The 18,256-nt window shown below is 40.7% G+C and overlaps 1 protein-coding gene across 2 annotated transcripts in view; it reads right to left on the bottom strand.

Annotated features, from left to right (window-relative positions):
• The window catches only part of SLAMF1 (signaling lymphocytic activation molecule family member 1), a 36,498-nt gene extending 20,152 nt beyond the window's left edge, over positions 1-16,346 (bottom strand). Inside the window, exons 1-3 of one of the 2 annotated variants that reach the window (XM_039839948.1) lie at positions 16,164-16,346; positions 8,113-8,448; positions 5,891-6,175 (exon numbers count right to left, since the gene is read on the bottom strand). In XM_039839948.1, the coding sequence (XP_039695882.1) occupies positions 5,891-6,175; positions 8,113-8,448; positions 16,164-16,239 (697 nt within the window). In that variant the 5' untranslated portion in view covers positions 16,240-16,346. The remainder of the gene's footprint in view (positions 1-5,890; positions 6,176-8,112; positions 8,449-16,163) is intronic. The other variant, XM_039839947.1, reaches the window with a different exon arrangement.
• Between the last annotated feature and the right edge of the window lie 1,910 nt (positions 16,347-18,256).

The raw sequence follows: 18,256 nt of genomic DNA, 5'->3' as shown, positions 1-18,256 counted from the left end.
GAGGAAAGCATGTGTCTTGCTGTCAGCACCACCTGTGTTCTCATTTTCAAACCACTATTTCCTGTGGCAGAAACTCCAGCTCTCCCTCTTTTTGCTCAGAAATGGCGTAAGGCCTCTCGGGATATCTACACTCAGAAGTCAGACAGAGGCTGTTCTGCTGTTCTAGGGTCCGCAGGCCTCATTCTTCACTCACAAAGAAAGCCTATTTGAACCTTCTTAAACAGCAAGTTTGGTAACTCTCGCCCCTACCACCACGTGCACCCCCAGCTTCTTAGAGATTGCTGAACAGTCTGATTGAGAACTCCTGTGCCCTGATGTACTTATAAAGAGTACTATGCACAAGTCTCCACCTTTTGGTCCTCTACTTCAGGGGTCCCCAACCCCTGGGCCACAGGCTGGTACCAGTTTGTGGTCTGTTAGGAACTGGGCCGCATGCCAGGAGGCGAGCAAGTAAAGCTTCATCTGTATTTGCAGCCGTTCCCTAGCACTAGCATCACCACTTCAGCTCCACCTCAGATCATTAGGCATTAAATTCTCATAGGAGCACTGGCCCCTGGTGCCAAAAGGTTGGGGACCTCCGCTCTACTCTATTGGCTGTGGTTTAAATATGATAACTTGGCATATAGCCAAGCCTCCAAGAAAATGATGGAGGGCCTTTTTCAGTCTCTGAAGTTCTGCTGCCACAGAAACACAAAAGCTCCTCTCTCTCCTCAAGTTCCCAAACCTTAATCTTTAAGGGAGATAAGGAAAAAAACAAAAATGAATCTGAGAAACAAATGTATTTTGCCCCAGGTGATACTAAGATACTAATGTAACGGTCTGAGAATGCTAGATCTCTTTCCTGCCTTTCATGTGGTTCTGTCAGCAAGGCTGCCTGCACCATGTACATCTACTTGAAGAAGTCAACCATCTTAAAGAGATACCTTCTTGGTTGTGGTGGTTTTCACTCAGAATTGGGGGTGGGGAAAGGATGCTTACAAACCATGTACTAATTTAAGATCTGTGACCAGCCAAGTAAAAAATTTTACAGAGTTCACAGCTTCCAGAAAAATCCCTTACACCCGCCTATCCTACCTAGCACTGTGTTGCAGAAGCTACTAGTTGTGCCCTGAGTACCATTTCCCTCATTCCTCCACAGACAAGTCTTGTCCAGTCACATGGCTGCCCAGATAAGGACCACATTTCTCAGTTTCCCTTCTAGCAGGTATGACCATGTGACAAGGCTCTGGCCCATGAGAGCCAGGTTCCATCCTTCCACCAATGTTGTCATGCTTGCTGAATTAGGAGTAACATGGAGAGGGATCAACCCTTGTGCATGAAACATCTAGGTGACTCTGTAACGGTGGAAGCTCCCTGTTTGAAGAAATGGCCTTGATAGAAAGGGAAAGCCCCAGGAGCTCACTGGCAGTGTGTCCGTTTTTTCTTCCACTGAGCTTGCTGAGCCAGCTTTTTGCCAATCTACTGAACAGGGTCCTCTTTTCAAGATGAGCCTCCAGGGGCTTTCCCCTTTCAGTTAACTCATTTAAGGTTTTGTATTATTTATGCTAGCATAGACATAAGTGTTTCAGAACATGATCATGTAGGACTGCAGCAAGTCACACTACCCAGTGTTGACCCACATCAACATGCTTTGCATCACCTAGTGAGAGTACTTTGTAGCACCCCAGGATTTGGACTTTGCAATAAAGATGCTTCATAATGATAGATATTAAGGTGTTTCTTACTGTAAAACACAGAGATGGCAATTAAAATAAGAATGAATATATTACTGAGAGCTTGGACAAATGTCATTAGAAAATAAGATTCTAAGGAACATATATGTTCTGTAAGTATAAGTGAGTTCTGTGAAGAGACAGTACTGACATCATATTTGGTTTAACTACATCATTAACCACTTTGAATTTTTCAATAATGAAAGTAAAAAATGTCTTTAAATTATTGTCTTCATTATAGATGGTGAAGTGATCTCTAATAAACCCTCAGACCTCACCATTTCATCCCATGGCTGGAATTTCCCTTGTCTGAAGTCTTTGGTAAAGTACTACTGCCTTGGCTTAGGCCCCATCATCTCTTGACGGATTACTTCAATAATGGCCCCTCCCCATAACTAGTTTCTCTTTCTTTTTCTTCTTTTCTGCCTCAGTCTATTTTCCACACCACTAAATTTCATCTGTGAAATGCAAAGCTGATCATGTTACTCTTCTTAAACTCTACAATAGTTTCCCTTACAGAATAATATAGAACAAGATGCAACTGTATCTACTTTTCCCTCTGACTGAAATGTCTTTCTTTTATCTGCTTAAGTAATTTCTATTTACTCTTCAAAACCTAGTTTATGTCACGTCTTCTGTGATGTTCTCTCTGATTCCCTGAGACAGTGCTAATCATTCCCCCTTTTTTTGTTACCTTGCACACACCTCTGTTTTTCACTTATTATACTATGCAATTTAGGAAAACTAGTTACTTACAGAACTATCTCCTTCCTTAAGGGTAAAGATCACACATTTTTTTGTTTCTGTGTTCTCATCACTTAACACAATGTTGGAACATAGGAGAAACAGTATTTTTAGAATGAATAGTATTGATTTGCAAACACAAATCAATGAATTAAAACTGTTTTTTGTATTTAGGCAACCTGGTGTATTGGGAATAGCATGCCACAAACCAGCTGTGTGACTGGTTTTGACATGCTGTGGTTCCCCATCTCTGGAGGCAGAGGAGGGGATCTCTACTTGTGTTATGGGTTAAATTGTGTTTCCCCAAAAGTTCATATGTTGAAGTCCTTAGAATGTGGAGACAAGATCTTATAGAAATAATCACGTTAAAATGAAGTCATTAGGGTGGTTTTATGGTTTGAATTTTGTCCCCCAAAATCCATAAGTTAAAAGTTCTCACCCCCAGGATCTCAGAATGTAAACATATTTGGAGGTAGGGTCTTAAAGAAGATGATTAAGTTAAAATGAAGCCATTGGGGTGGGCCCAAACCTAATCTTACTGATGTTATTATAAGAAGAGGAAATCTGGATACACAAAGAGATGCCAGGGATGTGCATGCGCAGAGGAGAGATCACATGAAGACACAGCAAGAAGGCAGCCATCTAGAAGTCAAGAAGAGGAACCTTAGAAAAAACAACCTTACTAACACCTTGATTTTGGACTTCTAGCCTCCTGAATTGTGACAAAATAAATTTACATTATTAAGCTTCCCAGTCTGTGGTATTTTGTATAGGATTCCTAGAAAACTAATTAAAGGTGGGTTCTAATCCAATATGACTGGTGTCCTTAAAAGAAGAAGAATTAGGATAGAGATACACGTGGAGGGAAGACAACGTGAAGAGATATAAGACAGTCATCTATAAGCCAAGGCGAGTTCTGCAACAAATACATCCTCCCAGCCCTCAGAAAAAACAACCCTGCCAGGACCTTGATCTTGGACTTCCAGCCTCCAGAACTGTGAGAATACATTTCCATTGTTTAAGACACTAGTTTGTGATACTTTGTTACAACAGCCCAAGCAAACTAATACACCTTCACCTTGGTAACACGTTATTAGCATTTCTTATTAACGTACGTACCAATTGAATTATAGGATATGGACTCTTTGCTAGCTCACCCTTTCGATTTTACAGATGATAAAGCAGAGCCCCAAGAAAGTGAAATGGCTGCCCCATGTTAAGTAGCTCTCAATGACTGAGCTGAGACCCTGCAAGGGCTTTTCCTATGGCACCATGTTTCTGTTTCTTCTGTCTCTCCACAGCTCCCAGAAGTCTGTTTCATACTCATTAAATCTGGTTCGCACTAATGCATACTTTGTCCTCAAAGTAGCTTAGATAGATAAGAGCATCTTCCTATTTCTTTAGAGAATCCTGAGCCATGTACTAGAGTATAAGCTTTATGGCCTGCCAAGACTTTGAAATACACTGAAAAAATTCTTGTTAAATCACAAGAAGCATGGAGCAAGAAGCATGCTTCATTGATAAGCATGAAGAGAGTTCTCCCTCTTTTTGGAGATAGGCTATGGTAAAATATTTGATGCCCTGCCTTAACTCTAGGAGGACTACTACAACCAGAGGGGACTGTGCTAGGGTAAGGACTACTACTTCCTCAGCCCAAGAAAAACAATGACACATTGTTATCATAATTTATAAGGCATTTTAAGTGTTTTATCTCTTCCACTAGTATCTATAAGAATGCCAGTATCAGACAACTCAGCTCTGTCACTTGCTCTGTGTGTGACCTTTTTATATTTTTATTTCCTCATCTGTAAAGTGGGGATACTAATACTACTTAGTTGCTGTGAGGATTAAGTGAGATACCACCTCACTAGCACATACAAAACAATGAAGACCTGTCAGTTATTATTTTAGAGGAATAACCTGTCTTAGGTTAAGCAACTTATCCTTATAAGTAAAAGGGGCATCATTGGATCTAGGGCCTCTGGGGTCACATTCTATAAACTCTAAACTATGCAACAGCACTTTCTGGGTCCTGCCAGCATGTTCTGAATGACTATGAGCAAGGAGAGAGATCTGAACTGGGGGGTAGCTTCAGAATGTACTTCATGTGCAAGGTGGGCAAGCAGCCAGGTACATCTAGTAGGCGGACAGATAGTGGACTCTGACATTAATGGCTGGGGGAGGCAACATACAGTGGGTTACATTAATCAAAGAATTCTCAGATGCAGACTGGAGACCAGGTGAGATTTTCCCAGCAGTCTATCTGGGAATACCTCAGGGAAGTCTCTGACTGGAAGTCCTATGCTGATGGGCATAACTTGGCTAGATTCCCCCATCCCGCCATCTCTGGTCATCTGGAAATTCCTCCATATATACACTGAGTCTGCTGTGGGCAGGAGTCTTCTTGGAGACTCCCAGTGGATCCAGAGAGGAGAATGTTAGGGCATGAGTAATGCCTTGCAGGGCCAGCACACTTGTTCTTCTGTCTCTGAACATAGCTGAGGCATGGACACAAAATCTGTTGGTCTATCTTGTTTCCAACCTCAAGTGGTCGACAGGTTTACTTAATCAGCACTCTATTCCTTTTCATAACAGAATAATGATGCTTTTCTTTCTAGAAAAAGAGCAATCAAAGATCTAGGTGCTGACTCTACTATTTATAAGTTGAGGAGGTACTTAAATGCCATGAGATTCAAGTTCCTCATCTGTAAAATGAGGATGATAATAACACTTATCTGGTAAGGTTATTGTGAGGATCAAAAGAGATTATATAGTTGAAAGTGCTTTGCCAATAATAAAGTACTATACCATTTATCATTATTCCCAAACTTCCCAGTCTATGTCTTCATCAGAGAGCTGACTCCCTGGGTCCTCTAATTGGCTATGGGATCCATAGTCCATTCTGTAAAATGTGGTCCTCCTTGTATCCTGCTTTTTATTACTGAGCAAATGTTTCATGTCTTATCTTTACAACAGGTTCCCAGAGAGCAGAGATCATATGTCACATCTATCCCCAATTTCCTATAGCCTAGGTGATCGATCCATACTTATTAATGGTGTAGACTGTCTCACCATTAGTGGAGCAGGGATGCGAGAGTCAGGACCTGCTACCCACAACCCCTCACCCAGCCACCCCTGCAGACTGGATCCAAAGCAAGAGGAGAGAAGAAGGATCACAACTTGGAGACCTGGGCTCTGGGTCTGCCTTTATCATTTCTTATTAGTTTCCTCAACTGTGAACTGAGCATAATAATGCCACCCTGGTCGTTATGAGTAGAGAGTACTCCCTGAATGCACATGGGAAGTTTTTGAAAACTATAGAAAAGATGTAAAGAGTTGTTACCAAGGTGAACGCCATAGCTATGGAAACAGAATGATTGGTCCAGGTTAGTGCATCATTAATGTGATGCACTAGCCACCACCAGGGCACTCACCTGGGGAATATGACTTGCACTGGGACCATGGAGTGAAGGTCCTGGAGCGGTTGCTGATGGGATTGCTTGCGGTGCAGCTGTAGATACTGTTGGCATGCTGAGGGCCGAGGGTGAGATACAGAATGGCAGAGTCATTTGCTGGGCTCAGCGGGTGGGTATTTGTCTTCTCGAACCAGTTGTAAGCCACTTTGTCCCCTTTCTCTACCATGCAGGCCAACATCAAGCTGCAATTCCCATTCTCTTGAGTCCAGTTCAGCACCTTAATTTCCGGAGTGGAGATCTGCTCTGTCAGGAGGGGGAGGAAGGGAGCCATCACTGAAATGAACCCCTTGAAATTCTGACTTGACAATTTTGTTAGAAGAAAATGTGGCCTAATAGCATTTTTCCTCCTGCTGGATCTGCAGTGTGATTTATTTCTAGTGGGGATCTACTGCTCTGCACCATTTCTCTCTTCCCATATACTCCTTTCCTGGACCACCTTGGAATAAAATAGAAAATAAAAAAATTGGCTTTTTAGTTCTCTCCTACGGATACTGTTGGGGGTCTCCTTGCCTCTCCTGATGTTGCTGATGTGGGTTGCTCACGTATATTCTATCCAAGGAGTTTGCTGTCAGTGTATCCTCCATGGGTTTAATTGGCGTTTGTGAAAGTACTACCTCCTAAAACTAAAAGAATGACTTTTTAGTGGTGTGACTTTTATGTGTGTGTGTGTGTGTGTGTGTGTGTGTGTGTAGGTGTGTACACGTGCATGCACATGCTTTAGTGAAGTAGGGATAGCCACAGGCCTCATTAACCTATCTCACGCTAATGCCATGAAATAGGCAAGATAAAGGGAAATGTTTATCTATTGAGCAACTACTATTGGACAGGCACAATGCTGGAACTTTATATCCACCATCTTCCTTAATCTTCTCAAAAATGTTCTCAATGATTACTACCCTAGTTATAATTATTCCCATTTTTTAAATGAGGAAACTACGTCCTAGAGAAGTGGAGTATCTTATATAATTTTACTCAGCTTCTAAGTAGCTGAGCTGAGATTTGAACCTAGATCTGTCTGACTCAAAAATACAGCCTCTTTCTTTGACTTGATAAAAATATCATGGTTGCAGAGGCCATATTTTCCAAGGGAAGAATTTGATCACAAAATGTGACAAGATGTCACAAAGGCAGTGAATAGTTCTGGAAAATGCATGATGTGCAGTCTCCATGCTCATGGCAGCCCTGAACCAGGGCCACCAGTGGAGTGATCAGGTACCTGCTGGAGGGCTGGAGGAATTCTGCATACACTCTTTGGAGGGAAGGGAATGCTAGGGGCAGAGAAAGGATGGGAAGGGTATTGCTGTCTCTCCTGTAGGTGCCTGAGGATTTTAAAGTAATGCTGTGTGGGTGGAGCTCCCTGTACCATCCTCAGAGATAGGAAAGCCACTGTAAAGAAGCAGGGCAGCCCTCATGGTGGTCAGGATCCCTGGGAATTCAAGGGAGCCTCTGGGCCTAAGAGACACAAAGTGGATGCATTCGAGAGGGGCTGGCATTAAAAAGGCTCAAAAAAGCACTGGCTTCACCAAAAAAAAATCTAGGATTCAGGTGGACCTAGGTTCTAGTTTAAGTTCTGCAGCTAAGCAACTTTATAACTAGAGCCTTTGTTTCAATGAGAAAAAAAGTGCCTTTCCCCCAGGAAGATGTCATGCGATGATAGGGCACAGGGCTTGGTGAGTGGTGTGTGGGCACAGGGCTCGGCGAGTGGTGTGTGGGCTAAGTTTCAGCTCTCCTTCTCTCAGGACCCCTAAATACAGTGAATCACCCACACAGATATGTGGAAGCATGTACAAACCCTTTTTGAATTTCAATGTCATCTATGAAAGAAAGTGGTATTCAAACTCTTAAAAAATCATTAAGAAACTTTTTTTCAAAAAAAATCTTATTTGCAAATTGAGACTTTTGGGGCTCCAGGTCCTCTAGCCCACAGGCAGCTGGGCACCTTTCCTTTGGGAAATGAGTGACTACTGCTAATCAGCTACCACCAACATGCTATTTGGACAAAAAAGATTTGTGAACCTCTAAAATTTCCTCCTGAAAAACAGTTTAAATACCCCCGGACTAGGTGACCTCTCAAGTTGCTTCCAATACTGGATACTCTCTGCTTATGTGAGAGGCCTAAGTTCTTAGTCAAAGGACAATCTTGACCTTACATTGTGGACTGGGGAAGCCGTCATTATTACCATAGAGGCTCAGCTGCAAGCAAAAGTGCTGGACTGAAACATTTTCCTCCAGGGTCATGAAGTACCAGCCTTCATCTTCCTTCTTGCTTTCCAGAATTCCCAGACTCAGGTTTTCCAGATGAAATTTATAGCCATTTTCTACATAGTGTGGAGAGACCTTTTTTGGCAAATCAAGAGATACAATTTTCTTCTTGATGTTTTCTCCCTGTGATTTTGCCATTGTGACAATGATGTGGATGCTCTTGTTCGTGTTCCTTATCCCTTCAGATGTCAGGGGAAGCAGCACACTGCTTCCCAACTGCCCAGGGATCACCGGGCAATCCATCGAGCTCTCACCTGTGGGAGGAAGAAGACAGTTCCTTATTATGGGGCCCTTTGAGAATTGTATCCTGTCTGTGGATCAGGAATGACAGACTGGAGGCTCTTCCTCTTCCTCTTGGGCCATCCCTGGGCTTGCCAGGTCTTGTTGGTCTATAACATTGTCATGAGGATTCTACTGTATTCTCAATATTTCAAAAATCCTAATGGAAATCTTAAAGTTACTTATAGAATTATATATGCTAACTAGGACTCTGGGTTTCTTTAATCTAGGAGAGAATTCTATCAACTGAGATTTATAGTTAAGGCATGTAAGACATAGAGAAGTTAAATGACTTCCCTAAAATTAAATAACTGGTAACTGAAATAGAATTAAAATCTGTTAATTCTTGGACCAGATTTCTTATCACTATATACTATGAAGGATGAAGAGCAACTGAAACTGATTTTGAGCTTATGAGCCTAGGAGACCAAGGTTACAGAAGCATCAATTCAGATAATGAGGAAAGAGAAGTGTGTAATCAGGGAAGTTCTGAACCCAGTATTCAAGCCCTCAAAACAGCTGTAGGAAGTTAATAATGTTGAGAGTGAGAAATTATTTTATTTTTCTTTTTCAAAAATGCTGAGTCAATAACAACAACAACAAAAACCTATCAAACCACTATAAGGGATCCTACTGCTGATTATTTAACACCTCTTCTCTCCTCAAACCCACAACCTCAGATGATGATCCTGCTTCTCATTTCACTGAAGAAGCAGAAGAAACAAGAAGAGAACTTCCATTAATTATCACCACAAAATCAACCTACCTACTTGGATGGATCGTCTATTTGTGCCTCCTCCTTTATGGAGCCCTCACATACTTCAAGGCTTTACTCCTGCACTGGCCCTTGCCTCTTGCATCGTCAGCTTTATTACGGTATGATACATTGTGGGTTGTTTCTATCAACATGCAATATACTAACATGTATTTTCTTTCATCTCAAAAAACCCTCTCTTGATCCCAGGTATATCTCTAGCCACCTCCCCATTTCTCTGTTTTCCTTTATCACAAAGTTTTTTTCAGGTGCATTTATCTTTTCTGTCTCTGTTACCTGATCCATTTTTCCTTGCACCCACTCTGAACAGGCATTTATCCCTACTGCTCACTGGAACCACTCTTGTTAGGGTCATGATGTACTCCATGATATCAAGTCAATTCTCCATCTGCATCTTGCTTTCTCAGAAGATTCTAACATGGTTCATCATTCCCTCTTTGAAACACTTCTTTTGGTCCCTGGAAGACCACACTGTCTTAGTTTTCTTTCTATTTTATTGGCTACTCCTTCTCAGTCTACTTGACTAGAATCTTCTGCTCTTAAAGACATTGAAGCATCTCAGGACTCAGTACTCAGACCTCTTCTCTTTCCTAGCCATATTCATTCAGTTGCATAGTTCAGCATATTTCTGGAATGCTTATAGAGATATATCTCCTACTCAAACCCTTCACTGTACTTACTCCTCAGTATCTGGAGGTCTAAAGGGCGTCCCTTAGCAAATGAACTCTTGATCCCATAGCCCTTTCTGCAAACAATATCAAAATTCCCCCAAATTTTCAGGCCAAAGCACTGCAATCATCCCTGACTTTTTTTCGTATGCCACATTCAATCTGTCAGCAAATCCTGTTGCCTCTGCTATCAAAATCCATCTGGTATTCAAAACTCGTTCGTTTCTACCACCATTATCACAGGCCTGGGTACTGCCATTTTCTTCCAACTAATCTCTTGTATCCTCACCATGGATGGGGCTATCTTTTAAAACTGTCCAGTTTTATCTCTCCTGCTTTTAAACTTCCAGGGCTTTCTAGAACCCATAGAATAAAAATCCGTAGTCCTCATTCTAGCTTCAAAGACTGAATAAGTAAGTCCCTGGTACTGCTTCTGTTCCATCTGCTGCCTGCTCTCTGCTCTCTAAACTGTGGTCACACCTGCTCCAACTACTCCATCATTCTTCAAGAGCATTCCATGTTTAGAGCTTTTGTATTTGCTGTTCTCTCTCTCTTTTTCTTTGGAAATCTCTCCCTTTGTATATTTGGATAACTCATTCTCTCACTTTAAGTTTCTGTTAAAAAAATTATCTTCTCTGCGAAACCTGCTCTCACCACTTTTTCTAAAATAGCATCCCCCTTCTTGTTGCATTTACTGTCTGATGTTATATTGTATATTCATTTGTTTTATTTTTGTTTCCCTCACTAGAATGCAAACTCCTCAAGAGTAAGAATTTCATTTTTTTTCACTGTTTTGTCCCTAGGACCTACAACAGTGGTTGACACATAGTAGGCTTTTAATAAATATCTGTACAATTTATGAATGCTGAAAGCTATATTACCTGACTAAAATCTCTATTATTCAGCTTTTCCCAATATATTACAGAATGTAATAAATGAACTTAACCATAAGCTAATGTTCATAAAAGAAGGATTCCATAACTCAGAGAGAGCACAGAATGTTCTTGTTGATAAGAAAGTCAGAAGAGAAAAATAAAACTATCTGCTTAAGTAATGAAGCTACTTAGAAAAGACACAATTAACTTGTAATTAAGATGGGTTGTTGGAAAATTTGGCAATCTGATCAAAATGTTCCTAATACCAAAATACCCTGAAATTGTAAAGCTGTCCTGAAAAGAACCCAGTTAATATCAGACTAGAGATTCGGAGACTGGGAAAAAAATAGTCTCAATCACTCTAATCCTGGGCTAACGTTAGAGTGGTTGAGACTCATAATTATTAAGAAAAAGCGAGAAAGGCAATTAGAAATTTGTTCTTTTAAATATTACTATCAACTCTGAAAACAGAGTGCTCTCTTTGTTGCTTAATTGTTTAGACGATAAATGGTGGTGTTGGTGTTGGTGTTTTACAAAGATAATTTGGTAATCATGTTGGAAATTCTTCCAGCCACACTAATGAATGCCTGACTGTTCAGATAATGTGGTGCGTACAGTATCCAAAGAGTAACCTCTTGTATCCTGAACTTCAACTTCTCTATATAGAGGGATTATAGAAAATTGGAACCATATGTGCAAGTAGAAATGTTCTGTGGTGCATGAGTCCCCTGAAATTCTGTACAAAAAGTTGTTAGATAAGCAGACACACATTTTTCTGAGAGCACATCCATAAAGGTCATTTCTCAAAGGGATCTGAGGTTCAAAACAAGATTATCTGTTAATTTTTATACCAATTTTGATATGGATAAAAAAAGAAACAGAAATGATTCCCACTCTCACACCATAACTCTCCCCTCTCTGATATGTCTTCCATGTGCCCCTTCCCCCACCTAACCCAATCCCCATGCACTATGGTTACTTTCAGAACTTGGAATTGGTGGGAAGTGGGAGAAAGAGGGGATATAGGATGAGAGAGGGAGTAGAAAACAAACAAACAAACAAACAAATAAATAAATAAGTAAGAATATAGAAGGGGTAGAGGAAAAGAAAAGAGGGGGCAGATGAGATAGACAAGCTAAGTGGTTTGTGAACACTCAGTCATGGGAAGTGGAATCAAAACCTGGTTAGGAAGGGTCCCTTACACCCCATAACCATATAAGAATGATGATGTAACAACTGAGTGCGTGTGAGTGGCTGGGAGACTTGAAATCATAGCCACCTAAGCACGAGCGGAAAAATAAGTGGGGACTTTAATGTGGTTCACAAAACCCTTCAAATGGAGTCTCTGCTCCTGAAACAAGCTGCTGCCTGATGAGTGTTTTCCAGTGGGTCTGTGATTCAGTCACCCTTGTTTACTGAAAAGGTTTGGAGGGAACATTGGTAGCCGTTAACACCAACTCACTTTCCTTCAAGGGTAATTCTACTTAGAAAGTAGAGTGAGTCACATGGGCTCATGGATATTTTCCTGAAATCAGTAGCATTTAGCCAACCCTTTCACAAGATGGGATTCTACCTAATGCTAGCAAGCCATCCCCCCACTCCCTGTCCCATACTTTCACATGTGCTTATAGCATGTTTCTACAGCATTTCTTTCAAGTAGAGAAGAGGCAGGACTTTTAGGCCTCACAGCTTTTATGGCAAATCTAGGCTGAAAAGGAAAAGATGACTTGCCTATAGGCTGCTTTTTAAACTATAGTCCCATCAGCCATCTTCCTATTCTCAGTCCTTGAAGCTGCTAGGTTTTGTATTTTAGAATATTTGCACTTACTGTTCCCCAGCCTAAAAGTCTGTTACCACCTTTTACTTGCCTGGCTAATGCCTTCCATCCTGCAGGTCTCTACCTCTGACCACCAGCTGAGATGAGGTTTCCCTGCCATGTGCTTCCAGTGCACTCTGCATCTCTCCTTCATATCACTCATCATGCTTTTTAACTCTGGTTCAGTGCCTGTTGTCCTCATTTAATTATAAGAGTGGAGACCGTGACTGTTGTGTTCACTGCTATAACCCTAACGCTCACTTGGGACAGGAGAAACTGAAAAAATCCTCGTTAGCCAAGAGAATAAAACCACTGAATGAGATAAATGAACAAATGACAACACAGAGTCTAAGTTCTCCTCTCTCCTAAATCAGAATATACTCTGCTTTATCTATATAACATCCCTAAGAGATATAATGTGGAGGGAAATAATGAGGACCCTTCTCTACATTTGGTTCCAGGTACAACAGACCACATACCATTTCCCCTGAACATTCACAACACTTCACCTCTGCATTTGTGCCTTCATCTCGAGTATTCTTTTCAAGTTCTATAAAAACCCAATCTACCAGATGTATATATTTGAAAGGTCATGCAAGAAACTTGTAACAGTAGTTGCCTCCAGCAAGGGGTATGGAAGGGACATTTGTCTCCATTCTATACTCTTTTGTATTGTTGAAGTTTTATAGATGTACATGTGATACTCTTCCAATAAACAAACTAGTTACAAAAAATTAAATGAAAACTTACATGATTAAAGAAGTTTCTATATATTTTCCAAATTCCAGATCAAATACTTCCATATGTCCTGTACTTCCTTCTATGATTTTATCAACTTCTCTCATCTTTTGAAAATTTGTATACTTCAGTTCAACTCAGTTAAAATAAACTCATATGCTTTAACTATAGATAGCATATTCTAAGTTTTACCATGGGACCTGAATACAAATTTTAGTATTTCACCCCTCCCTAAACATAAGATCACCTACTTTTATTCATTGACACCTCTGGAATCAAGTCGTGTGACTATAGATAAATTGCCAAACTACTCTGTGGTTTTCTTTGCTCTTCTATAATATAACAATATAATAATAATTATAATATAACAATAATCAACATACATCATAGAGTTGGCATGAGAATTAAATAATAATACACATAAAGCACTTAGAACAGTGCCTGGTATGTAGTACATACTATTATTACTCATCCAACAAACATTCATGGAAAAGCTCTCATGTACCAGACACTGTGTCACTTGCTGGGCAGAGACCGTGCTTGTTCATTTTGCTTCCTCCACACCTTGCACAGTGCCTGTCACATCATATATCTTTAATACATATTTGCTGCATGAGATTATCCAAGGTCAATCTATGTATAAAACTAAATAGCTCTGATGTTTTGATTTCCAGTCCAGAGTTGGAGACAGTAATGGTGATGGCATTATATCACGCTGTTAAAGCTTTCGAAAAACAGAAGTGCCTAGATCTATACCTTGGGATAAAATGAACCAGTGAACACACAAGTTTGGGCCAAGTCTAGAGCCCACACATTCACTTGTCCCTCGCCTCTCCCCCATGTGTGTAAAAGAGGTGGAGAGGACCTGCATGAAAGAATAAAAAATCCCATTGGGGTAGATTCATCAATTGTAAAAAATGTGCCACTCTGGTGGGGAATGCTGATAATAGGGGAGCCTTTGCGTGTGTGAGGGTAGGGGGAAATCTCTGTACTTTCCACTCAATTTTGTTGTAAACCCAGAACTGTTCTAAAATTAATCCTATTTTTAAAATAATACCATTGGGGAAATGGAGAATTCATTTTATTTAAGGAAAGAACATGTGGACTTTTTTTTTTGATATTTACAATTCTGACTGGGAATTGGAAGTTGAGCTAAGTAGAGATGGTAAGGGGAAAGGGTACTGATTTTATAAGAACTAGGCATCTTGGTTGGGTAAATCTGTCATGGCTGACCTGTCTCACTTGCAAAGCATTTCTGTCTGAGTTTTATTGGGGTTTCACAAAAGGGTGTGTATTTAGAAATAAAAACACTAAAAAATTTGTGCATATTTCAGAGAAGATAGAATGCAAGGAAGGAAGCTGCTGCAGATTGGGTAGACACGCCCTATAGGGGTGGGCTGTTTTTCACTAAACGGTGACCTCCAAAGCCTTCAGTGAAGCAGCTGTTGGCAGCGCCTGAGACGCCATGGACCAGGAGGTCAGCAAACACAGAGATAGAAAAGTCCAGCCCACTGTTCAACAACATCTTTCCTGAGAGTCACTAAGTAATATTCCAAAAATGGTGGAGTGACAAATAGGTTGCACCCAGGAAGGCTTGGCTCTTCCCCAGATGGCTTAAAGTGGTTTCATTTGGCTTTCTGAGCCCTGAGCTCAAATATTTCTTGCCTAGATATCAAGCAGCAATATCCATGGGCCTGCCTGATTCTGAGGAAAAGTGGGACCAGGAAAGGCCTCTTAATCTGGGAGTCTGGGAAAAAATAGACCTTATGTGCAACTCATCCAACATCCCTAGCACATCTTTGGGCTCTTCCTGGAAAAGTCCATAATGGATTTGCGGTCTTGAAAACCCCAAGCACAAAACACCCGGAGCCTCAGGATTTCCCCCCTTCCCAAATGCCGCTTCTGCTCCAGGCTGCCTCCCACAGTCTAACCAAAGTCCCAAGGCATTTAAGTAGAAAAGAGGTTCCCACTCTACTCCACAGTGAGTCCGAAGTCCACTTTTTGCTTGGCTTTTTCTTTCTCAAATACCTTTTTCACAGCCCTGATACTACTAAACAGAGAACATTAGATCGCCTTCAGAAGAAGAAAGACAGGAGCAGAGACTAGCTCTAAATGCTCTGTTGTGAGGCTGGCCCTACAGCTAAGCTGCCTTGACTCTGAGGGTTCCCCATTTGCATTTCCAACTTACAGTAACCAGCCCTGGGCTCTAGAAATCCTGGCTTTTCCTCTTCTTGCTAGGAACCTTCTCTTCCAAGAAAGTAGCCACCAGTACCACACTGTGGCCACCGTCTGTTCTCAACTGAAAGTCTGGGATTTTCACTTCTACCCTCTCTTCCCCATTGTAGCCCTTGTTATTGGACCATGTTTCTGGTTTGCGGGCTTGTGTGTGTGAGGATTCTCTTCTAGGGCAGGGCTGTGGAAGTCATCTTCTACCATAGCTCCATTCCCCAGCTCAGTCTCTTAGCCTGAGTCTTTGCCAGAAGGATACCCACGCAAAACCAACCACTCAGCCAGAACTAACCAGAGCCTCTTACCCTGAGAGGCTGATTTAGAATGTGACTGATGCCTTTGGCTCAGAGCTCCTGGTTTCCTTGGAAACGAGGATTGGTGGGGCCGTGGCTGGGAATCCAGAGGCCCAGAAGCTCACAATGTTCCTTCCTCTTTGAAAGAGGCAAGTGAAACTCAGAGCCCATCTCTAAGGAAGAGACAGCTGAACCACAGCCCCCAGCCCCTGCATCTTTACTCCATCCACAGGGCTAATCTCTCCTCCATGGCAGGTAATCATGGGACTCAAACCCTCAAAGATATGAACACTCACCTGTTCCGCAGCTCAGTTCAAAAGTCAGGGAGAGAAACAGCAGGAAGTTCAAGAAAGGGAGCTCCTTGGGATCCATCAGACGGTGAGAAGTGGAAAGGGAGCCTGGCGAGGAGCTCGGCAGCTTCTCAAAGACACAATAGCAGAAGCAAACTCTGTATCAGGCGGTGCTGCCTCTGCTGTCTAGTTTATGCATCAGGAACCAGCAGGCTTCCTGTCTTATGGGACTTTTTGCATGTTGAGAATTGCTCATCTCTTTTCAGGGCTTAAATTACTTTGTTATTCCTAAGAAATTCGAGTCAGACAATTAGACTACTAGAGCCAGGAAGGGAGCTGTGTGGTCACCTTGGCTAACCCCAGCTGTGGGCAGAAACGTGCTCCCTTCCCCACTCTGTTAGCTGTCTCCAGGGAAGGGAAACCAAGTTCTATGGGCAGTTCCATCTGGTAACTCATCTTAGAATACAAAAAAAAAAAAAAAAGTTTATCAAACTATCCTCAAATTTGGGTCAGTAGAACTTGGATGACTGAACTGTAATGAACTGATGGACATCTTATTTCTGATTTTTTTCCATAATTTCAGAGTATACCTCTAAATCCAATCAGGTCCTGGTGCCAAAGTCACAGAGAGATGGGTGGGCAAGTGCAGGTCAGTTGTCAGAAAGCCATTTTCCCTGCTGGATCCAATGTGGTGGGGTTTAGTGAGCTCTGTGCTGTGTTTGGAGTAGCTGCCCTTATTTTCAAGCTTGTGTCTAAATTTTTGTTGAGGAGATGAGACTAGAATTAACAGAAGAAAGACCATGTGCTTCTCCATGAGTTATGGTATAAGAAAGAAACACTGGAAAGATGTTATTTCTGGTGCTCACAAAGAGACTTTAAAAGACCAGACTGGTGTTTTTAAAGTCCATTTTAACAGATCAAAGTCACTCTCCAATGAGCCTCCCTAAGGAGATAAGGGTAATAAAAGAAATAGAGACTTTCTTAGAAAAACAAAAATTGAGGGAATTTGCTGCCAGTAGTTCTGCCTTGAAAGAAATGTTAAAAGAAGTTTTTTAGAAAGGAGGAAAAAGGTAAAATAAATTTTTTATTTTTCTTACTCTTAATTGATCTAACAGACAACACAATATTCAAAATAGTAATAGCAATAATGTGTGCTCATGCTTATATATGCTTGTATGTAATGAATGACAGCAATGATACAAGGGACAGGAAGAAGGAATTAGGATTATTTTGTTATAATAAAGTACTCATACTACCTATGAAATAGTACATTGTTATTTGAAATATGCTTGGATTAGTTTTAAAATCTTGGATTAGTTTTAAAATATTGTAAAATTTAGGGTAAAGTAAAAAATTTATATATAATTGATATATTAAGAAAGGAGAAGAAATCAAATTATATAAAATACTAAATTAAAATCATTAAAGGCAGCAAATAGATGGAAGACAATAACAGCAACAAAAAGCAAGAGTAACAAATAGAAAATAATAATAAATATAATAAATATTAATTCAACTATATGAATAACCACGTTAAATGTCTATGGTCTAAATGAACCAATTAAAAGACAGATTGTCAGAGTGAATTAAAAACCAAGACTCAACTATATGTTGTCCACAAGAAACCCATTTAGATTAAAAGTAAAAAGATAGAGAAAGAAAAAAAAAATGCTAACACTAATTGAAAGAAAGCGGAAGTAGCTATATTAATTTCAGACCGAGCAGACATCAAAGGAAGGAAAGTTATCAGAGAAAGAGAGAAATATTACATAATAACTAAGGGGCCAATTCTCCAAGAAGACATAACAGTCCTTAACATGTATATGCCTAACAACAGAGCTTTAAATACGTGAAACAAAACCTGATGGACTGTAAGGAGAAATGATAAATCCACTATTATAATTGGAGACTTCAACACCCCTCTATCAGAACTGGACAAATCCAACAGGCAGAAAATCAGTGAGGACACAGTGGAACTCAGCAACACCTCCGATTAATTGGGTATAATGAACACCTATAGAATACTTTACCCAACAACAGCAGAATACTAACTTTTCTCAAGCTCATATAGAATATTCATCAAGATAGACCACCTTCTA

The sequence above is a fragment of the Pteropus medius genome, unplaced genomic scaffold (assembly GCF_902729225.1).
Source record: "Pteropus medius unplaced genomic scaffold, Ma_sr-lr_union100, whole genome shotgun sequence".
Classification (NCBI taxonomy): Eukaryota; Metazoa; Chordata; class Mammalia; order Chiroptera; family Pteropodidae; genus Pteropus; species Pteropus medius.
Note: the sequence above shows the minus strand (reverse complement) of the source record. Positions and strands in the feature narration are given on the sequence as shown.